Source organism: Atractosteus spatula, chromosome 11 (assembly GCF_055471065.1).
Source record: "Atractosteus spatula isolate fAtrSpa1 chromosome 11, fAtrSpa1.hap1, whole genome shotgun sequence".
In the NCBI taxonomy this organism is placed as follows: Eukaryota; Metazoa; Chordata; class Actinopteri; order Semionotiformes; family Lepisosteidae; genus Atractosteus; species Atractosteus spatula.
In genome coordinates this window covers 42,606,380-42,624,358 of record NC_142716.1, presented here as the reverse complement: position 1 = coordinate 42,624,358, position 17,979 = coordinate 42,606,380, and the positions used below count along the sequence as shown (strand labels likewise).

At 40.4% G+C, this 17,979-nt stretch overlaps 1 protein-coding gene across 1 annotated transcript; it reads left to right on the top strand.

The window, feature by feature from the left end:
* Positions 1 to 2,858: 2,858 nt before the first annotated feature.
* Positions 2,859 to 17,947, top strand: lrrc45 (leucine rich repeat containing 45). Its single transcript, XM_088927454.1, has 18 exons — positions 2,859 to 2,997; positions 4,021 to 4,293; positions 4,803 to 4,864; positions 5,288 to 5,358; positions 5,663 to 5,841; positions 6,637 to 6,765; positions 7,021 to 7,133; positions 7,379 to 7,437; positions 7,748 to 7,825; positions 9,617 to 9,752; positions 10,001 to 10,078; positions 10,613 to 10,724; positions 11,156 to 11,226; positions 12,103 to 12,195; positions 12,627 to 12,719; positions 14,926 to 15,099; positions 15,837 to 15,984; positions 16,722 to 17,947. Exons 2-18 carry the CDS (start codon positions 4,062 to 4,064, stop codon positions 16,916 to 16,918), a joined length of 2,025 nt encoding a protein of 674 aa, XP_088783580.1. The 5' UTR covers positions 2,859 to 2,997; positions 4,021 to 4,061; the 3' UTR covers positions 16,919 to 17,947.
* The last annotated feature ends 32 nt before the right edge of the window (positions 17,948 to 17,979 follow it).

Sequence of the window (17,979 nt, the reverse complement as noted above, 5' to 3'; positions counted from 1 at the left end):
TGCTGATTTAGAAGGGTATTATTTACTGTACCTTAGGACATTCTGCTCATTGTTGAAGCTCTTCCTTCTTGCGCCTTCGTTTTGTACCTCCTGAGCAAGAGAAGACAGTGCAGAGTCTTTCCAGTGAGTCTCATCTCTTTGTAGTGTTTGCCTTGTTTACTTTTAATGTTCATTTTTTTCCGCCCTTAATTGTGGTTTACTGTAGTTTGTATAAGAGACTAACACTAAAGACTTCACTGAGCATAGTTTTTCAATTATTTAGGCCACTAGTGGTGCACTTCAATAACCGCTTGCATAAAACACAGAGTTTACTTTTCCCTCAGTTTTTTAGTTTGTCCTTAAATGTTGAAATCAGAGCCCTAGTTATGGAATTAATACTAATTAAGGAATTACAGTTCTGTAATTATTACATAATGGACAGGATCGTGTGGTGGCTTAAGCTCTAGATTAACTGAAAGGCTATGCGTCCAGGAACAAGAGTCAACATATGATTAATTAGCATCCTGTCCAGAGTTAGATCTGCTTAATGTTACAGAAACTGTAATAACCTCTAACAATGTGAACTACTGAATTTGGACTTATAGTATGTTTTTCTGGCAGTCAGGTTTTGGATTAGAATTGGCCCAAGCAATAGACTTTCAAAGTCCAGGGTGTCAGTTTACATTACAAAACCACAAAAGAAATAATATCGCTTGACACAGAGCAATTACTGCATGTATTATTTGCATGTGTTTAGAATGCAATCTACCATACATTATATGTGGTATGCAAGGGCTGAACTGCATGTGTCACATTTTTGCCATGATACCTACTACTGAGACAAATAGTATATGTATCATTTTCTGGGGTTCCTGCACATATGGAGCTGAAGTACGAAGGGTCAGAATGTAATGTCTCACACAGTACGAGGCTGTTAATGTGATATAGCCCTCTGGAGCTTGAAAGGCACTCCAAACCTGCTGGCCAGTGGGTTTTGTTTGCTAGCCCCTGGGCTTGAATCCCAGATAGGTTTCAAAGGGATGAACTTCACCATCAATCTAACAGTAAAGCATATAACCAGTTTCACAAAGTAATCAATTCAGGACCTCTAGATTTATGAGTTGGGACATCACAGTGAAAATGTAGAGTCAAAATAATCTAAAATCATTCAAACAATACAGTGACAAAAGGAAATGAAGACCTCACTATGGTATAGGCCATTTTAAAGAAAAGATCCAAGTAGTTACAGATTATATATGTAACATACAAATTAGTACGTTTACTCATAGTTACTGTTATGCAGACTTTTACAACCTTTCAAAATAAGGGCCCTTGGGCTCAAAGCAATGCCGAGCACTGAGACCTAAAGAATTCCACGGGCGAAGGAATTGACTTACTTTTTTCTTCAAAAACTCCTCCAGATCCAGCAACAGGTTTTCGGACAGGAGCTGTCTCTGGAGTGCAGTGGCTCTCTTCTGAAGGAGGTGGGGGAGAGGCATCTTACTTGGAAGGTATGAGCTGTGCCTTGGTGAAAAATACACACAAAAACATCCTGTATCTATCCTGTGGAGGTGCACAAGCCTTGGATTTCAGTGTATCCCAGGTGAGATGGATAGTGTGCTTGGAAATGTACTCCTCAGTTCAGTTATAGCTGACTTCATGCTGTTTGTGTCCAGAAACCAAGTGTATTGCTGATTCAGTGCGCTAAGCAAGACCCTCTGACAGAGGGGAATTCTTGACATTCAAGTACAGATGGAGAGCACACTTTAAACTATTAAAGAGATAGATTGTTTTGAAAAATTAGTCTTTTCCCTACTGGAGGAGCGTTCAGTATCAATGGCAGGATTAGAACCACCGACGTTTCTGACTTTGGCTTCGTAAAATCTGTCGCGTTCTCCTTTCCCAGCCAGAAGAGAAAAGTTTGTGATCAGGAGCCGTATCTCCAAAAGGCTGCCAGCCCTAATTTTTTTTTCTTTTTGTACTGCCTCAATGAAGTATGCTTTTACTGTAACCATATCCTTGCTGTGCTGGCTGCGCCTGCCCATAGTCAGCCTATCCCAGTTCCCCTCCTCAGGAACAGAAAGACCGACTCACTGACTCATCAATGGCTTGTTCTGCACAAGCTGTACCATTTGTTTAGGCACGAGTCTCTGCACAACCACAGCAAACACGTCCAGAGCTGGTACAGCCCAGCCAGCTCATCTGAGGGCTTGGCACAATTCTGGGAGCTGGAAGTGTAAATAGCAGACAAACATGATGGACAGGAGCCTAGAGCTGTCTTCTTATGACTGAGGGAGTCCAAGGTGAGATCTGAAAAAAAGCTATAGAAGGTGGACACTAACAGTTTCTTTCCTTTGCAATATTTGTATTTGCCAATACTCCTGTTGGATTCCTTGTTTCCATGAGGAGCTTGCCTGGCATGTGCCTCTCTTTTCGTTTTTTGTGATTTTTTTTGTGGAGGTTTAAATAAAACTGTTATATTGACACCGCAGCGTATCTGTGGCATTTCAACCCTCTGAAAAGAAAAAAAAAACATACTTTGCATTATCATACCGATTGTCATTGTTGAGACAACTGTGAATACTGCTACCCCTTTTTTTAGAGTAACACAAGGAGAGAAGTCCTGCATTAAATAATTAACTGGCTGTGATGTGGGTTATACATATAAGCCTTATGATTGTAGATGAAATTATATAAAGAAAATGAGAGTTAAAGTAACCCCTTTGTTTGCTTCTAATTATTTTATTTTAACTGATAAAGGACTTAACATTTCTTGTCTCCCCTTTCAGAATTAACAAAAACTACTTGTACCATAATGCATTGCAAAGATTTGTGGAACTGCACTTCCCGTCCTCCACTCTGCTTCCTGGTTACCTCGTACAAACTGTCAACGCGTCACTTGCTGCAAGTAACTGAAACCTAAATACGCGAATTTGCATCTATCAAAGAGTTCTGTAATAGTTCATCCGTTTATAAATTTAAGAAAAAATGATAAGCAGCTGATATGCATTTTACCTGGTATGTAGGCATCTAATTTCCTCTTTATTTCGATAATTGCAATGTATTTAGTATACGTCTGTCATCAGCTTGTTTTAAAAAAGTGATATTGCGAAAAGAATAAACATTCGACTTCATGTATTTTTCAGTTGTGTAAGGAATATCAAACTGGCGTAAAATGGTGAAGCTAACTAGATCATAGAAGGAGTAAAGACGATATATTTAAGTGTGTGAAAACAAGGGTATGGTGGTCAGAAATCTAATAGCGCTTCAGGCTCCAAATTTAAAAACGATTCGTCTTTAAAGGACCGAACCGAACTCCTAACTACAACTGATAAAAGCGATCTATAATCTCCTTTAAAGCAACACAATGCAGTGTGAAATTTGAGTAAACCAATAAACAGTTTTCCAGGAGATAAACGTTATTGCGTCAAATATGTCACTTCGTTCATTTGACGTATATTTATTTCTAGGTGGTACTGTAGGTCGCCTTACTGAATCTAAGCTCTGTCAGTGTTGATTTAGCCTACTGCTGATTGCGACCTGAAGCCCTTATATCACAAATGGAAAATTCTGACGCTTCAACTTCCATGACTGGTGACCGGGAAATAAAATTATGTGATTTATTTTCAAACTGAAGAATTCAGTTTCTGTTGTTTGCGGGTTGATTCAGTGGTACTGTACATACTGTAGTAGTTTCCTGTTATACTCCCTTGATTATAACAGACAGGTGTAGCTCGCCTTTTTTTTTAAAAAAAAGTAGCTTATTGATTCAAGAATCGTATCGAGTTTTATTCAGGAAATGAGCACAACAAAAAATCTTTATTGCTAGCTGTATGGCACATTTGATTTAGGACTCATTTGTTTTAAAGCAGCATAGTGGAAGGAGAAGTTATGGTACAATAGACAGGAAAGGAAAGAAACCTACAGATAGGGAGTTAGGGCATGTTTTTGCTCTTAATAGTCGGTTGGGTTTTAAAATGTACAGGGTGTTTACTAGTTCTTTTGGGTGCGAGTGTTGTGTTTCTTTCATTTCGTTCTCAGGTGCTCAGCTGAGTAAAGTGGTGGAAGAGCAGAGGGGGCAGATGGAGGATTTTCGACGTGCGTTCCTGCTCCTGTGCAAGGAGGGCGGCGTGGAGCCTCAGGAGTCGGTGGTCAGGCAGCTGCAGGAAGTGCGGGGGGCGGCGGGCAGCACCAGGCTGGACCTGGCCGGAAACAGCCTCACGACAGACACCTGCGCCGTGCTGGCAAAGGTGCTCCGCCACGATGTCCTCTTCACGGAGCTGGTGCTCAGTGACTGCATGCTCAGCGAGGAAGGTGAGCCGGCTTGGCCCTGTACTCCTGTCCGTCTCACCTGGCACCACGCTGGGGCAGGTTTTGTTCGCACTGTGGGGCAGAAATGTAGAACTTTGTCTTTCTAATATTCTTTGACACATTCAGTTTAGACCAGCAGTTAGTTAATTGTTTCTGTGCTGTGTGGATAGGGAACAATGGAGTGGCAAAGGGCATCGTCGCTGTTTTGATGCAAACCCAGAGTGAATCCAGAGAGACTGGCTTAAAGTTTTGCCCAAGGCTTTAATTTCCAGCTCCTCCCCTTAAATGGTGTCACTAATAACAATTGTTTTTTTCATGCTATTCATCCTCATGCTGTAGAATCCCCACGAATAATCTTGCAGTAGATGGCGCCTGTTTGTTCTTAACCTCTGGCTCTCTTCTACTGTGGAGCCTAACCTTAGGAGGGAGACAAACGTACATGTGAGAGAGGCTCTGTAGGGTTTTATACCATCTGTCTGTGTCACTGACATTCCTCTTCTTGTCAATCTCAGGTGCCAAGCTGCTGTTGCACGGCCTGTGTTCCAACACAACGGTTAAAGTGCTGGATCTCAAGGTAAGCAGTATAATCTCGACATAGTTACTGCAGGCTTGTATCCAAAGAAGATGAAGGTGGGGTGCCAGTAATTTTTCTGCTTTAAACTGTTGAATGAAACACGTGGTTCTTTCTGTCATTCTGGGTAGTTAATTATGAAACTGTCCTTAATGGCTTTTTATAGCATCACAAAATCGCATTATTCAGACATCACAAAAAGTTTTCCAAACCATGTTCTCATTTCATAAATGCTTTACTTGTTTAATACATATTCGTACTATGAATTCCTTACTATGTAGTTTTTTATCATTTGTTTTATTCTGCTTCTTTTTAACAATGCAGTTGGTTTCACCTTTAACATCCTGTGCAATTGCAATGATGACCATGCAGAGGTCATGGTCCAGGGTGCAATGCTAAATTAAACACAGTCTGTTTGCGATGTAGGGCAACAACATGAGAGCAACAGGATCAGAAGCTCTGGGGAAGTTACTGGCACACAACAAGTCACTGCGCAGGTGAGGAGAATGTAATGAATGGTAAATTGAGAAATGAAGGTTCCTTGCACTGCAGAACCAACAGATCCAAATCTTGTGGTTAGGGTGGTCTCCTAACTGTTTTTCATGCTTGGAAGAGAGATAAACTGATTACGTCTGCCATTGGTCAACAAACAAAAGCATGTTAGTGATACACCAACTCTCTAGAGTCTAGACAATCACTTCCCTTAAAGGTTTGAACACCTATTCAAAATGACTTCACATTTAGAGGAATGTTGCTATGCGGTCTTCACTGTGGTTAGCGTGGATTGGTGCTGTGTTGCAGGCTGGTTCTAGAGTGGAATGCCCTGGGGATGTGGAATGAAGCATTCTCAATATTCTGTGAGGGGCTCGGCTCCAATGGCTGTCTGAAACAGCTTGACCTGCGCAACAACCAGATCAATCACCAGGGGGCAGCAGAGCTTGCCTTGGCCCTGAAGCGAAACAACACACTACAGGAGCTTGGTGGGTTTGTTTTGGTCTAGGTCTGTCCACTCCATATGCAGTAGGTCCTTAATATCCTATATCAGTTAGCTGTTAACTTAAATTGACCAATTTATTCACTTCTCCTGAATCCTACAATGCTGCTGCTTTAGAGACGTAGTGGTGAGAAAGGATTGTGAACCCTATAGAATTTGCTATATTTCTGCAATAATTGCTCCCAAAAAGTGATTTGATCTTCATCTCTGTCATAATAATAGATAAACATAATCTGGTTAAACAAATAACACACAAACAATTGTACTTTTAATGTCTATATTGAACAAATTGTTTAAACATTTGCTGTCTGTGCTGGATAGAGTATGTGAACCTTTAGATTTAGTAACTGATGGAACCTCTTTCAGCAGCAGTGACCTCAACCAAACGTGTCCTGTAGCTGCTGATCAGTGTTGCACATCGATTTTGGCCATTACTCTTTACAGAACTGCTTCAATTCATTGATATTTTTGGGATGTCTTGCAGGAACAGCTTGCTTCATGGCATGCAGCAACATTTCAATTGAGTTAAGGTCAGGACTCTCACATAGCTATTCCAAAATTCAAAATGTCCTCTGTTTAAGGCTTTCTCTTGTAGCTGAAGAAGGGTCCACGGCCTAAATGTGTTTTCTTTTCTCTCTTTTCAGCATGGAATAAACCTATTACGTGTTCCTTTGCAGCCTACGCATGCTGACGCAGCTACCCACCTGAACTACTTCATTTTACTTTTATTGTTGTTTGAAATGCACTCATGCCTAATTGACCTCTTTCAACTTTTTTCCAGATCTGCGGTGGAACAATATTGGACTCCTGGGGGGACGCTCTATACTGGAGTCGTTGCAGCACAACAAAACACTTCTACAGCTGGAGATGGCAGGAAACAACATTCCCAGCGACACTCTAAAAGCTGTTGGTAAGCAGAATGGGATGCAAAACCTCCCTGTGCTGCCTTATTAAAACAGACCAAGACCAATTTTTCTTTCTTTTCCTGCAGCAACATTGAGATTTCCCTACCTGTCAGCTTGAGTTTCAATCAAGAACTAGTGACCTCAAGGTTCTGTTCATCTTATCACCTATTGATGACAGAAAATCTAACTGATGTGATGTGTGTTATAATGCAGTGTGTAAGTATAATAGCGCCTCCTGTGCTGTTTATTTGTCTATACAGAGCAGTCCACAGGCCATAACACAGACCGGCAGTCCACTCTGAGAGAGGCTCGCAGCAGGACCCAGGTGCTCACCAAGGAGATCCAGAATCTGAAAGATGAGAAGGGCCAGCAGGTGGGTGGGTGTTGATGTCAGTGGGGCATTTTGCATTATGCTACATTTACCATGGGGTTAATGCACTTGTAACTCAACCCCTCAACGCTAGGCGCTTAATAAACTGTTATTGTGCCATCAGGCCCACCTGATAGGAATGAACAGTTCTGCGCGTGATCCTTCCCAGAACTATGTTCTTGTTCCAGTCTCTACAGATGCTGTGATGGATTTGTTTGTAAAATGTTTTTCTTGATTGATCTCTACAGTTCTTAAGCCTGATGGAGACAATTGATAAGCAACGAGATGAAATGGGCAGACACAGCAGGTGAGGTGTTTTCGGGGGAAAAAAAAGGAAAAGAAAACTTTCCTGATGATTGCTATCGCACAGCGTACTCCACCAAGAATTAGATGGACCTTGAATCCACCCTGTCTGGAAGATCTCTGCTGTAGTGCCAACCCTTTAAAGTAGTAGGAATAAGGTTCAGGTGAGGAATGATAATACTGAGGAGTCACCTGCCCGTTTGCTTTAAGGGCTATTCAATTCCAAATGCCAATACAATAGAAGGTGCCAATTATCCATAGCTGCATTGAAGTTATTCAGTTATTTTCCCTTTCCCTTGTTATTTTTCTTCTAGGACTTCTGCATTACATGTCAGTCAATTACAAGAAGCCCTGAATGAAAGGAAGTCTGCGTTGAATTCTCTCAAAGCCAAGTAAGCTACTTGGAAAGCTTCTGCTTTTTGTATGGGTTCCATTTCTTACAGTTTAATTATTTTATGGTCTGTTTCTGTAATTGAGAAATGTATGGTTTTAGTTGGGTGGCGCAGTGGTTAGCTTTGCTGCCATGAGGCGCTGGGACCCTGGGTTCATTTCTGGACCTGGGATGCTATCTGCATGGAGTTTGAGTGTTGTCTCAGTGTTTCGAGTGAGTTTTCTCTCAGTGCTCTAGTTTTCTCCCACAGTCCAGAAACTGGCCCTGGTGTCTGCTTGTGTCTACCTTTTCTTTTTAAGTAGGAAACAGACAAAACAAAACTAAAAAGTAGTATTTTTGCTATGCTGCCTTAATAAAATGGCTGCTTCTTGGGGGAAGTTTTAAAATGTAGTGCTTGTATGCTTCAGTTCATCTTGAATTTACATCATCAATCTGTCATGCGCAAACATTTCATTTGAAATTCATTTCATTCATGTATTTCATTTGAAATTCATTTCATTCATGTATTTCAACTGTTTTAATTTTTTGTGCATATTATGATTTAATTATACTACACAAGGCTAAGTCAAAACTATGACTCTGCTTGAAAACCTGTGATATAATGTTTTTATTTTCCATCTTGTTTTTTACAGATTTTGTGCATGGCCTGCAAAATAAGTGACATTTTTAATTGCACAATTTGTGCCACTAAATTGAAGGTCAAGAGAAGGGTTCTACCCATTTCCTTTTTTGCACTGCTATTATTTCAGTAAAAACAGCAGCAGTTGTCGGTATATATCAGTGAAACTTAGTTGGTAGAGGCAGATCTCTGTGGCCGGACGTTTCTCTTAGTGGATACGTAGATATTAATAGGACCGAGACAATTGGCTGCATTCTTTGGATTAATCCAGGGAGTAGCATCTGAATGATATTATATTACAGTGTGGTGCTGCAGGCATTTCTGTGATGGGTATCCGGATTGTATCACACAGCTGCGTAGGGGGAGGGGAGGGGAGAGGAGGGGGTGGGCAGGCAGGCAGGCTGAGGGGGTAATCATCACCTGCTCTGTGGAGCTGACATGTGGTAATTAAGCTGTTGTGTAGGGGCTGTGTGAAACTGCTCATGCTCCCCATTGGATGGTTAACCCTCTCTCTCCCAATGTTTTGGGAGTAAAAACTATGTACAGTATTCTATTCTGTTGTGACCCTTTTTTTTCAGCATGTATAATATCTAAAGCTATGTCTACAATCCAGAATGACCACTTGGACTTTTTAAAATTAAGATCTTGAGTGAGATTTGGAGCCATAATCAAAACTGTTGTTCTTTTGGGTCCTTTCTCTAAGTGCACACACCTTAATTTAGTTATCTTCAGCTTCCGCTGCTTAAGTATCTCTTTTTCAAGCTGCCACTATAACAATTATGAAGGTGGGCCCCTCCTGATTATTTTGATAGACTGCTACCTGTGAATCATTCTTCCAGCATGACAATGAAATGAACACATGCAGCAGATGTCAAATTAAATACAGTCCTCAGTAGCAGGAGACTAAGGTTGTGCAGAACAGGGTCTGTGGGGGGGGCCTGCAGACCTGCAGACGACAAATGGTACCATAGGTGCAAGCCACTGTCCTAATGGATATTAAAATGACCTATTTTCTATCCTGTGTGTATTTTCAGATCAGTTTTTTGTAGGACAGGGTAAAACGAGGTATTGTCATGAACTGTTCAAACATTGTTTCAAGGAATGGTACTGTGTGAACATAACTTGGGCAACAGGTGGGCTTTCGGCCTTGACTGTGCTCCTGTTTCCACACAGACTCCAGATGACCGAGGCCGCCTTGGCTCTATCAGAGCAGAAGTCACATGACCTGGGAGAGCTGGTGGGCCGGATGCAAACGGAGAATTTGGAGCTGAAGGAACGTCATTCCCGTGAACTGAAGAAAGAGCAAGAGGTATGCAGGAAAACCTTTTTCCTCAGTTAACTTTCCAGGTCATAGAAAAGCCACTAACAAACCTGAATGAAAAAGCTATGGGAAACAATGACAATGTATGTTGTCAGAATGACTCAGGTAATCAGCAAGCTGCTGTGTGTTAAAACTTGTAGCATGTGCATTGCATGAACTGACTATATTAAAAGAGGTGATTGAAGGCATTTGTTGTTTACATTAAGTAGTACCCCCTTGGTACGTGTGTTTTACAGGAAAATGTTTTAAGAGAAGGAAAATGTCTTCGCGAGGTGCACTCTGTGACCGAGAAGAACCTTCAACTGAAAAACAAGGCAAGTAGGCGATTTATGGGAATATCTTCCTGTGTAAAACCCTGCATTAATGAACTTTCCTTGTAGCAGAGACATCCCAATTGATTATTCTGTGTTGATAAGGTACTGTAAAAGAGTAGGATCTTGAAGTGTAGTTTTGTGCACATTGCCAAGAACAGAAGTGAAGGATTCTTAGTTTCTGATTGATTGGGAAATGTAACTTTCTTTCACAATCAAATCAGATCAATCCCACAGGAGACCACAGGGGTCAGCCCTTTGGGAATCCATGCACATACCTCTTGTTCTTGATTTCAAGTGCACTTTCGTATAGTTTTCACTTGTATCGAAAGTTTTGTGTTTCATTGTCATTGCGTAGAGCAAAGTTCTTGCTGGTAGTTTTTACTCATTTCCAATGGCTTTATTGGTCAGGCATTTCATTTTGCATGTGTACCCTTTGTAGAGGTATAGCAGGTTTAGTAATCCCCTGGAGGAACAGGGGATACTGAATAAGCAGTGTGTTTAATATAAGTGCTTAGGTGCTGTGCTGTATACCAGGTGGAGGAGCTGGAGCGCAGGTGTAAGGCCCAGCAAGATCAAATCTTCGAACTCAAACAGGAGCTTACCAACACGAGTGCTGAGCTCAAACTGCGTCTGGCACAGGCAGAGGGTGAGACATCGGCATAACTCGCCTTCTTCACATACTCCAGCAGTCTTGTCTGGATTGCATTATCCATCCTTGAGGTTTTCTTTGATCAGTTGACTCTTTGCTGCCTGTGTGTGCTGGGCACAGTGACAATTGACAATAAGAGCATGTACAGTATATAATATGTAATGCTTTCACAGGAAAGATGTAAGCTTGCCTTAGTTCTGAGTAGAAATATACAGCTTAATACAATGGTGATGGGGGCTCCCAAGGATCGCAACAAGTGGTCATGCTTTTTCAAACCTGCGGTCAGGGTACTGCTTGTTCATGATTATGCTGTGTCTTACGTGGAATGGCATATTATTCAAAGGCCTGAGGGTTTCAGATCCGCAACTTCGTAAAATGGTCTCCTAAAGGGCTTTTACAAATACTCTTTATTTCTGTTGTTGCTCAAGAGCGACTGGGCATGGAGAAGAAACGGTCAAAGCAGGCTCAGGATGATCTGGACAATCTGCATAAAAAAGAGGTACTGTATGAACATTATACAGTATACATTATAAAGTCTTGATGCTGTGTTGGGGTGATTCCAATCACAAGAATAGAAAGGTAAAGTCTTGATGCTGTGCTACCTAGCTATTAGTACCATGTGTAAATTCTTGTGAATATTGTAATATTGTTCAAGATGTGAGAGAGTAAGTTTTTCCATGTTTTTTTCATTGTAGTACTTACTGTGATTTTGTTGTTTGCACTATATATTAACTGTGATTATTTCTAATTTTATCTGTTTTGCCTGAGATTGGTATTCTCAAATAAGAATTCTTTAGAAAAATCTGTCCATCAGTCCTGAATTAGAAACCCAGTGTTTGATAGCACCATTTTGTTCTCTTCGGGTTTCTTATGCTGTTGTGTCAAAGTTTTGAGTCAGGCCAATGTCTTGGTTTAAATCAAATGTCTATCTTTTAGTCAAATCAATGCATTGTATTGTAATATGAGCTTAGGTGAAATTGTACTGATTTTATTTTTTGGTCATCTTGTGTGCTACAGTTTTCCATTTTAAGAAATAAATGGATCTTGAATGTTAAAGATGCATTCTTGGTTAACACCTGTTGTTTCTATGTCAGCACTGAACTGCATTACAGTTACGGTTTCCTATCATTGAGCAGAACAGTGCTATATTGACACATTCATTAAAAAAATCAGAAATGTGTAGACATTTCTATAGTTACAAGTGCAGTTTTCCTGCATGCCTATTTGTAAATTTGATACGAGTTCTGAGTTCCTTGATGTTGTATACGCAGAAAATTCAGTATGGTATGTATTTTCTGTAACATACAGTATATGTCTGAGCTAAGTATAATAGAACTGTCATTTTAAGGTGAGTCAGTTATTTGTCTTGACACAGGTGGATCACCTGAATAGACACCTGGAGGAGACTGAGAGGACACTGCAGGACAGGGTTCAGAAACTAGAGGCTCTGCGCATTCAGCTGGAAGAGGTGAGGGAATGACAGAAATACTGGTTACATTTATGCACCACAATAAAAGGTGAAAGTCCAGGGGAAAAACATTTGGGAGGGGTTTTTTGAAATCTTTTCCGTATCCTTAATCCTATGCTTATCCTTTCCTTAAAATTATTGTAGTTTACCATCCAGTGACTGAGGAGATTTAGAAGTCCTTTAATAGTTTTAGGTAGTGATGTTCAAATAATATAGATACATGAGCAGTGTTCTATAAATGTGTATTGTATAATGCATTTGTTTGAATATTTGTGTGAGGAAAAAATTAGTGCTGTTTTGAAATTGATTTATAAACGTTTCATTGAAAAATGCCAAAAGACAATTCTTTGTTTCAGTTTTACGATTTCTAGTCAGAAAAGTGCCGAAATGCTTCAGAGCAGAACAGTACAGTACAGACTTTGTTCCTTCAGGAACTGAGTCATGTGAAAGCGGCCTGCGTGTCCGAGAGAGCGCTGGCCGACGAGGAGCTGGGCAAGGTGCGCACTCAGGTGCGGCTGGAGGAGGTAAGATGTAGCCCGAAAACTGAAAACATTATTAACTGACTGTGACTGGGATGCCCAATTGGGCTTTCTGTCAAAACAGCGGCTCCTGTGCTGGGCATCTGCCAGCTTGCAGTGATGTCAGTGAGACACCCGCCACTTTTTCAATTAGCACTCACTCAACAGTCAGGATGTGTGTCAAATGGCGAATGGGTCTGTAGGCTGGGATGTCAGAGGAGCATGTTCATGTGTCTCGCTCTCTCCTGAGCTGGCACAAGTGGGCTGCTGCTGGAAATGTGTGTTTCAAATCAATCTGCAATTCCAAAAGTGGTGGTGGTTGTAATAAGACCATTGGCGATTCCAAATGTAGAACGAACAGTGAGAGTAATTGTAAGCATTTCAGTTGTTTGACTTTTGCATAAGAAGGATAAAAATGTGTTGTAATTTGAATGTATTCTCAGATCCAAATGGGGGTGTAGGGGAGAGTTTGTTAGGCAAATGTGAGGAGTTAGTTCAGAGAACATGTAAAATACTTTAGGAATTGGTAGTTAAAAGTGCTATTTCTCTCAAATGGCAGTGGATTATGGTTTGTTGCATAAAGAAGATAGAGCAAAACAGGGACTGTTGTTGTGGCAAAAAAAGCCACTCTGCATCTCTAAGAACCCTGGCTCTATACATTCTTGCCTGAAGGTCTTTATGCACTGCCACAGGAAGCAGCTTCTCTGTGATAAAGCTGAAGAGACACTCTGTGTTTTCTTTCCTTTAAGTCTGTCTGCTTAAGGAGACGGGCCTGCTAACTCTTTTAGACAAGAGAGACTGTATTACATGTACATTCTGTTTTGACTCTGGCTTCTCAATTTACCAATATAAAGTTTATAAAACCATAAAACGAATTCTGCTGGTATTACTTCATTTTGTTAGTAGCATTGTTTATATGAAGGTGAATTAAGAACGTGCTTTTGTGTTTTTTTGTGTTTAGAGAAGTGTAAATATGTACAGTATGTTAACAGCAAATGAAAGTTTAGGTGTACTGCATTTGAAACATAGTCAGTCAATAGTTTAAGGGTAAAAATTATTGTTAAATATGTCTCTGTTTTTAAGGGATTCCTCTTTAATGATGATTTAATATTAATTGAAACTAGCATTAGTCAGTATGTTGTAGTGAAATAACAAATTTAAGACACAGGATACCAGTGTTTATTCTAAACTTCTTTATATGTTTTTAGTGAGTGCTCTCTAGGGTTAGGGGCTCTGTTGCTGTAGGTCTCTGAAATGATATGTATTTAAGGTAGGAAAGTGATTGATATGCAGTGTCTGTTAGTGGTCGAATTTAGAGGCCAATAATGTATTAAGCTAATTGACCAGTCTGCTTGTAGCAAGTACAAAAACTGAGCCAGTGCAGGTGTTGATCATTACGCTGGAGAAGCAGCTGGTGAGGTCCGGAATGCCAAAGCGGAACATATCCATTGTATGGAATTTTGAAATGATGTCACAGAATGAAGAGTCAGATGAACATGGCAGTGAATGGAGTTGAATATGAAGATCATTCTGTCCAAGTTCATTTCTCTAATGTTTCCGTTGTAGCCTGAAGTACTGAAAAAAACAGAAGTGATATTGAAAGATATCTTGTATAATGGTAAAGCCAAGTGAACCAAATAAAATGTCTGTTTTATTTTATCTCAATACATCTATAATGATTTTTACATCAGCTTGGTAGGCTGATTACTAATCAAGGTTTCATTTTTTGGGTAATCTACCCTTTTATTTGTAAAAATAGATTATTTAATTCGAGTGATAGGTCTTTTTCATTCTGAGATGATGGGGGACATATATTCAATTTAAGACATGTAATTGTTGAATTAAGAATAGTTGTCATGCTGTATTTAAAAAAGAAAGAAATGTCCTTGAGCTGAGTCCAGAGTGGACTACAGTGCTGCTATGCACTCACTTTTATCTTTTAATGTTTGTTTTGAGCTCTTGTTCTTTTTGTTCACAATGTGACTTATCTTTTTATATGTACCACAAAAAACACATTTCCGCTGATAACAGTAACCATAACAGGTCTTCCTGGGATAAAAGCCAAATGAATCATTAGTAAGAACAAATTGTAAGTCTAGGGTACACTGTATTGATGGAGGCACATTGAATCCCGTTCTGAACCTTCCTTCTTGTGAAATCTCAGTGTGTTAACGGACCAGCAAGACATACCCTGTCTCTCTCTGCTCCCCAGCAACAGCGGCTGAGTGCTGTGGAGGAGAAGTTGCGGGCCCTGCGTCAGTCGCGGGATGAGGCCCAGGGGCTCTGTGCCCAACAGAAACAGACCGCGGCAGAGCTGCAGGCCAAGAACAGCCAGCTGGCCCTGGAAATGGATGGGCTGAGGAGGAGGATTGAGGAGCTGCAGCAGGTGAGTAAATACAGTAACTGCCCTGGCACTACTCAGACACTACTCACAGCTGTGTCTCTCCTAAAGACAAAAAGGAACATTGCTGAGGAGACTTTAATAACTTAATCCAAGCTTGTACTTTTTTACTCTAGGTGGATCTTTACCTTTTTCTCATTTGTAAGTTAATCTGTAGAAAATATTGTTTTTCACTTGACAGTGAGGAATATAATATACTAATACTTGCTGAATCTTGAAATGTTATGTTAACTTATGTTAATATATGCAGCAATGTTTTAGGATTTAGGATTTGATGTTCAAGATAATTAAATAACACCTTGCTTACAAGAGCACTAAAATTAAAGTAGTGCTAGAATTTCTTGGCTGTTTTATATTCATCATGGAAAGAGACAATAAAGATGGTCATCTTTTAAGCCATCAAGAGTTACTCTGACTTTTGAGGTTATTAAAACACCTTTTAGAAACACCATTAAAAACACTAGCTCATGTCTTCCAGAAACTTGGGAGAATTTTAAACTTAATTGCCAGACTTGGAGGGCTGGGAGAGAATGGTGGAATAAAGATAAAATGTATGCTAACAAGTTAAATTGACATTTAACATCTATTTTAATGTTTAGTTAATTTGGGGAAACTAAAAATAGATCAGAATCTCTTGGTCTTCATGGGTGAAGTCCAGGCTGTGTGTACAGTACCTTGTACAGTACGTCACAAAGCAGTGACAAGGTGCTGTGTGTGTCCAGGAGCTGACAGGAAAAGAACAGGAAAAGGTGGCGGAAGTAAGCCGTGTGCGGGTGGAGCTACAGGAGCAGATTGGACACCTGCAGGCCGAGAGGACCACCCAGGCGGGGCTGAAGGAAAAAATTGCCGCCCTGGAGCGGGAGATGAAAGGTATGTATTTCTTTTAAAGAGACATTCGAGCTCCTGACAATCAAAAACCCTGGTGAGAGAACAAGCCACAGGGCATGTCATACAGGTGATGTATGACACGGAGCAGTGGCTCTGTGGCTAAGGATCTGTGCCAGTGGCTGGAAGGTTGCCAGTTCAAATCCCGCAGCCGGCAAAGGAATCCTACTCCGTTGGGCTCCTGTGCAAGGCCCTTAACCCCAACTGCTCCAGGGGCGCCGTACAATGGCAGACCCTGCGCTCTGACCCCAGGCTCTCTCCCTGTCTGTGTGTCTGTGTGTCTCATGGAGAGCAAGTTGGGGTATGCGAAAAGATAATTCCTAATCCAAGAAATTGTAAAGGGTTAATAAAGTGATGTTATTATTATGTTATTATTATACATTGTCTGTATATATTTTGTATTCAAGAAGGAACGTTGTACTACTATAAGAAGGATATTAGTAAATTTATAGTCGTCATCTAAGGCGATTAGATATATATTTCAAGTAGGAATTTGTGTAAAATGTGTTTTGTGATGTAATTAAGTGATCTGTTCATCTAATGTCGTCAGATGTTTCTCATACTCCAGAAAGACGTGTCCCATCAAAGCCATAAGTGTCATCTTTCATTTGTTAGCTACTTCACATAAGCCAGGCCTGCTTCTTTCCTTCCATGTGCTGGCTGTGTTACGGGTTTTTGGCGTTGAAAAGAAAAACTGTTGGACTACTTTGACTTTTCTGCAGTGATAGCAAGTCACCACCGAGAGGCGCTTTTGGATAAAGAGAGTGAGATCGCCTCCCTGCTGGAAAAGCTGAGGCTGCGGGATGCGGAGATCCAGCGGATCCGCGACGACGAGGCTCAGCGGGCCAGCTTCCTGCAGAACGCCATTCTCACATATGTGCAGGGCTCTTCGCTGAGCAGCTACAGCCCCAGGAAGTAGAGCCGCTGCCCCACATGAGACCTCCCAGCCAGGCAGTAGTGTCCTGCTGATCTGCAGAATGGGAAGTGCAAGGACAGCTGTGAAAGAGGGACACTCCGGGAGGCAGGATTCCATCAAAGATGGAGCATTTAAAACAAGCTCAGCTGTTCTGTAACCTTGCGCCAGACAGGGCTCTAGCAATAAAAATATAACTTTTTCATTATCAGGTCACTATCAGATTTCTGTTGTGCTACGCTTAACGCAACAGAAGATTTCGCTCTCGGTTTGAGTTTGTGACTGGCTGAGCCATATTTGATTCAGAATGGTTGCTAATGCCAATATTGACCCACTGCACAGTTCTAGTCTGGTTTGATTCAGCTGATGGGCAGGGGAAAATCAAAGAGGAATGTCTGCTGATAAGCAATGGGATTTTATTTCTACACTTTTAATTTAATACCTGGTGCTGAATACGGTTATTTACTGTATGTGCATAGCATACGTTTTGTTTAATAACAGTATATCTTCTTAATTAGCCAATCATTGCCTTCTTTTTACAACTATTTCATTTTCAGCAGTGATATGTACAATTATGCAGATCAGTTTACATCTTATTTCCTTGTTGAAGAATAAAGTAAGAATTGACTAGGAAAGTTCATCCAAGACCATTTTGATTCCAGCCTTAACTTTAATGTATTTTATGGACAGAAGTTTTTATGTTTTAATTTTTGACAGTATTATTTGGCTTTGCATTCCTATTACATATGTATGTCATTTTGAGTCTGTTTAAAAAATGATATCCCAATCTGTATACAATTTGTGCTATTGTTTAACAGTGCAACCAATACAGGGTCTTCAATGGATGTAGGATGAAAATATTTTATCAACACTTTTTCATGCTGTTAAGTACTTGTATCATTTCTACAATCACAAAATGGATTCCTCCTTTTTTAAAAAAATTGTAAATGAATTGTATATGTCTTAACTATCTATTTTTCTAGACTTTTTCAAGTTTTGTATATTTTACAATTAAATCTTTTTTTGAGTTTAAAAGGGTTTCGCAACGTACTGATGGCCAGGCAGGG

Excerpts from the sequence above, each read along its gene's own strand:
- lrrc45 (XM_088927454.1), top strand. The coding sequence starts at position 4,062 with ATGGAGGATTTTCGACGTGCGTTCCTGCTCCTGTGCAAGGAGGGCGGC. Across the intron at positions 12,196-12,626 it reads TGCGCATTCAGCTGGAAGAG|GAACTGAGTCATGTGAAAGC; the intron begins GTGAGGGAATGA and ends TTGTTCCTTCAG. Across the intron at positions 15,985-16,721 it reads CCTGGAGCGGGAGATGAAAG|TGATAGCAAGTCACCACCGA; the intron begins GTATGTATTTCT and ends ACTTTTCTGCAG.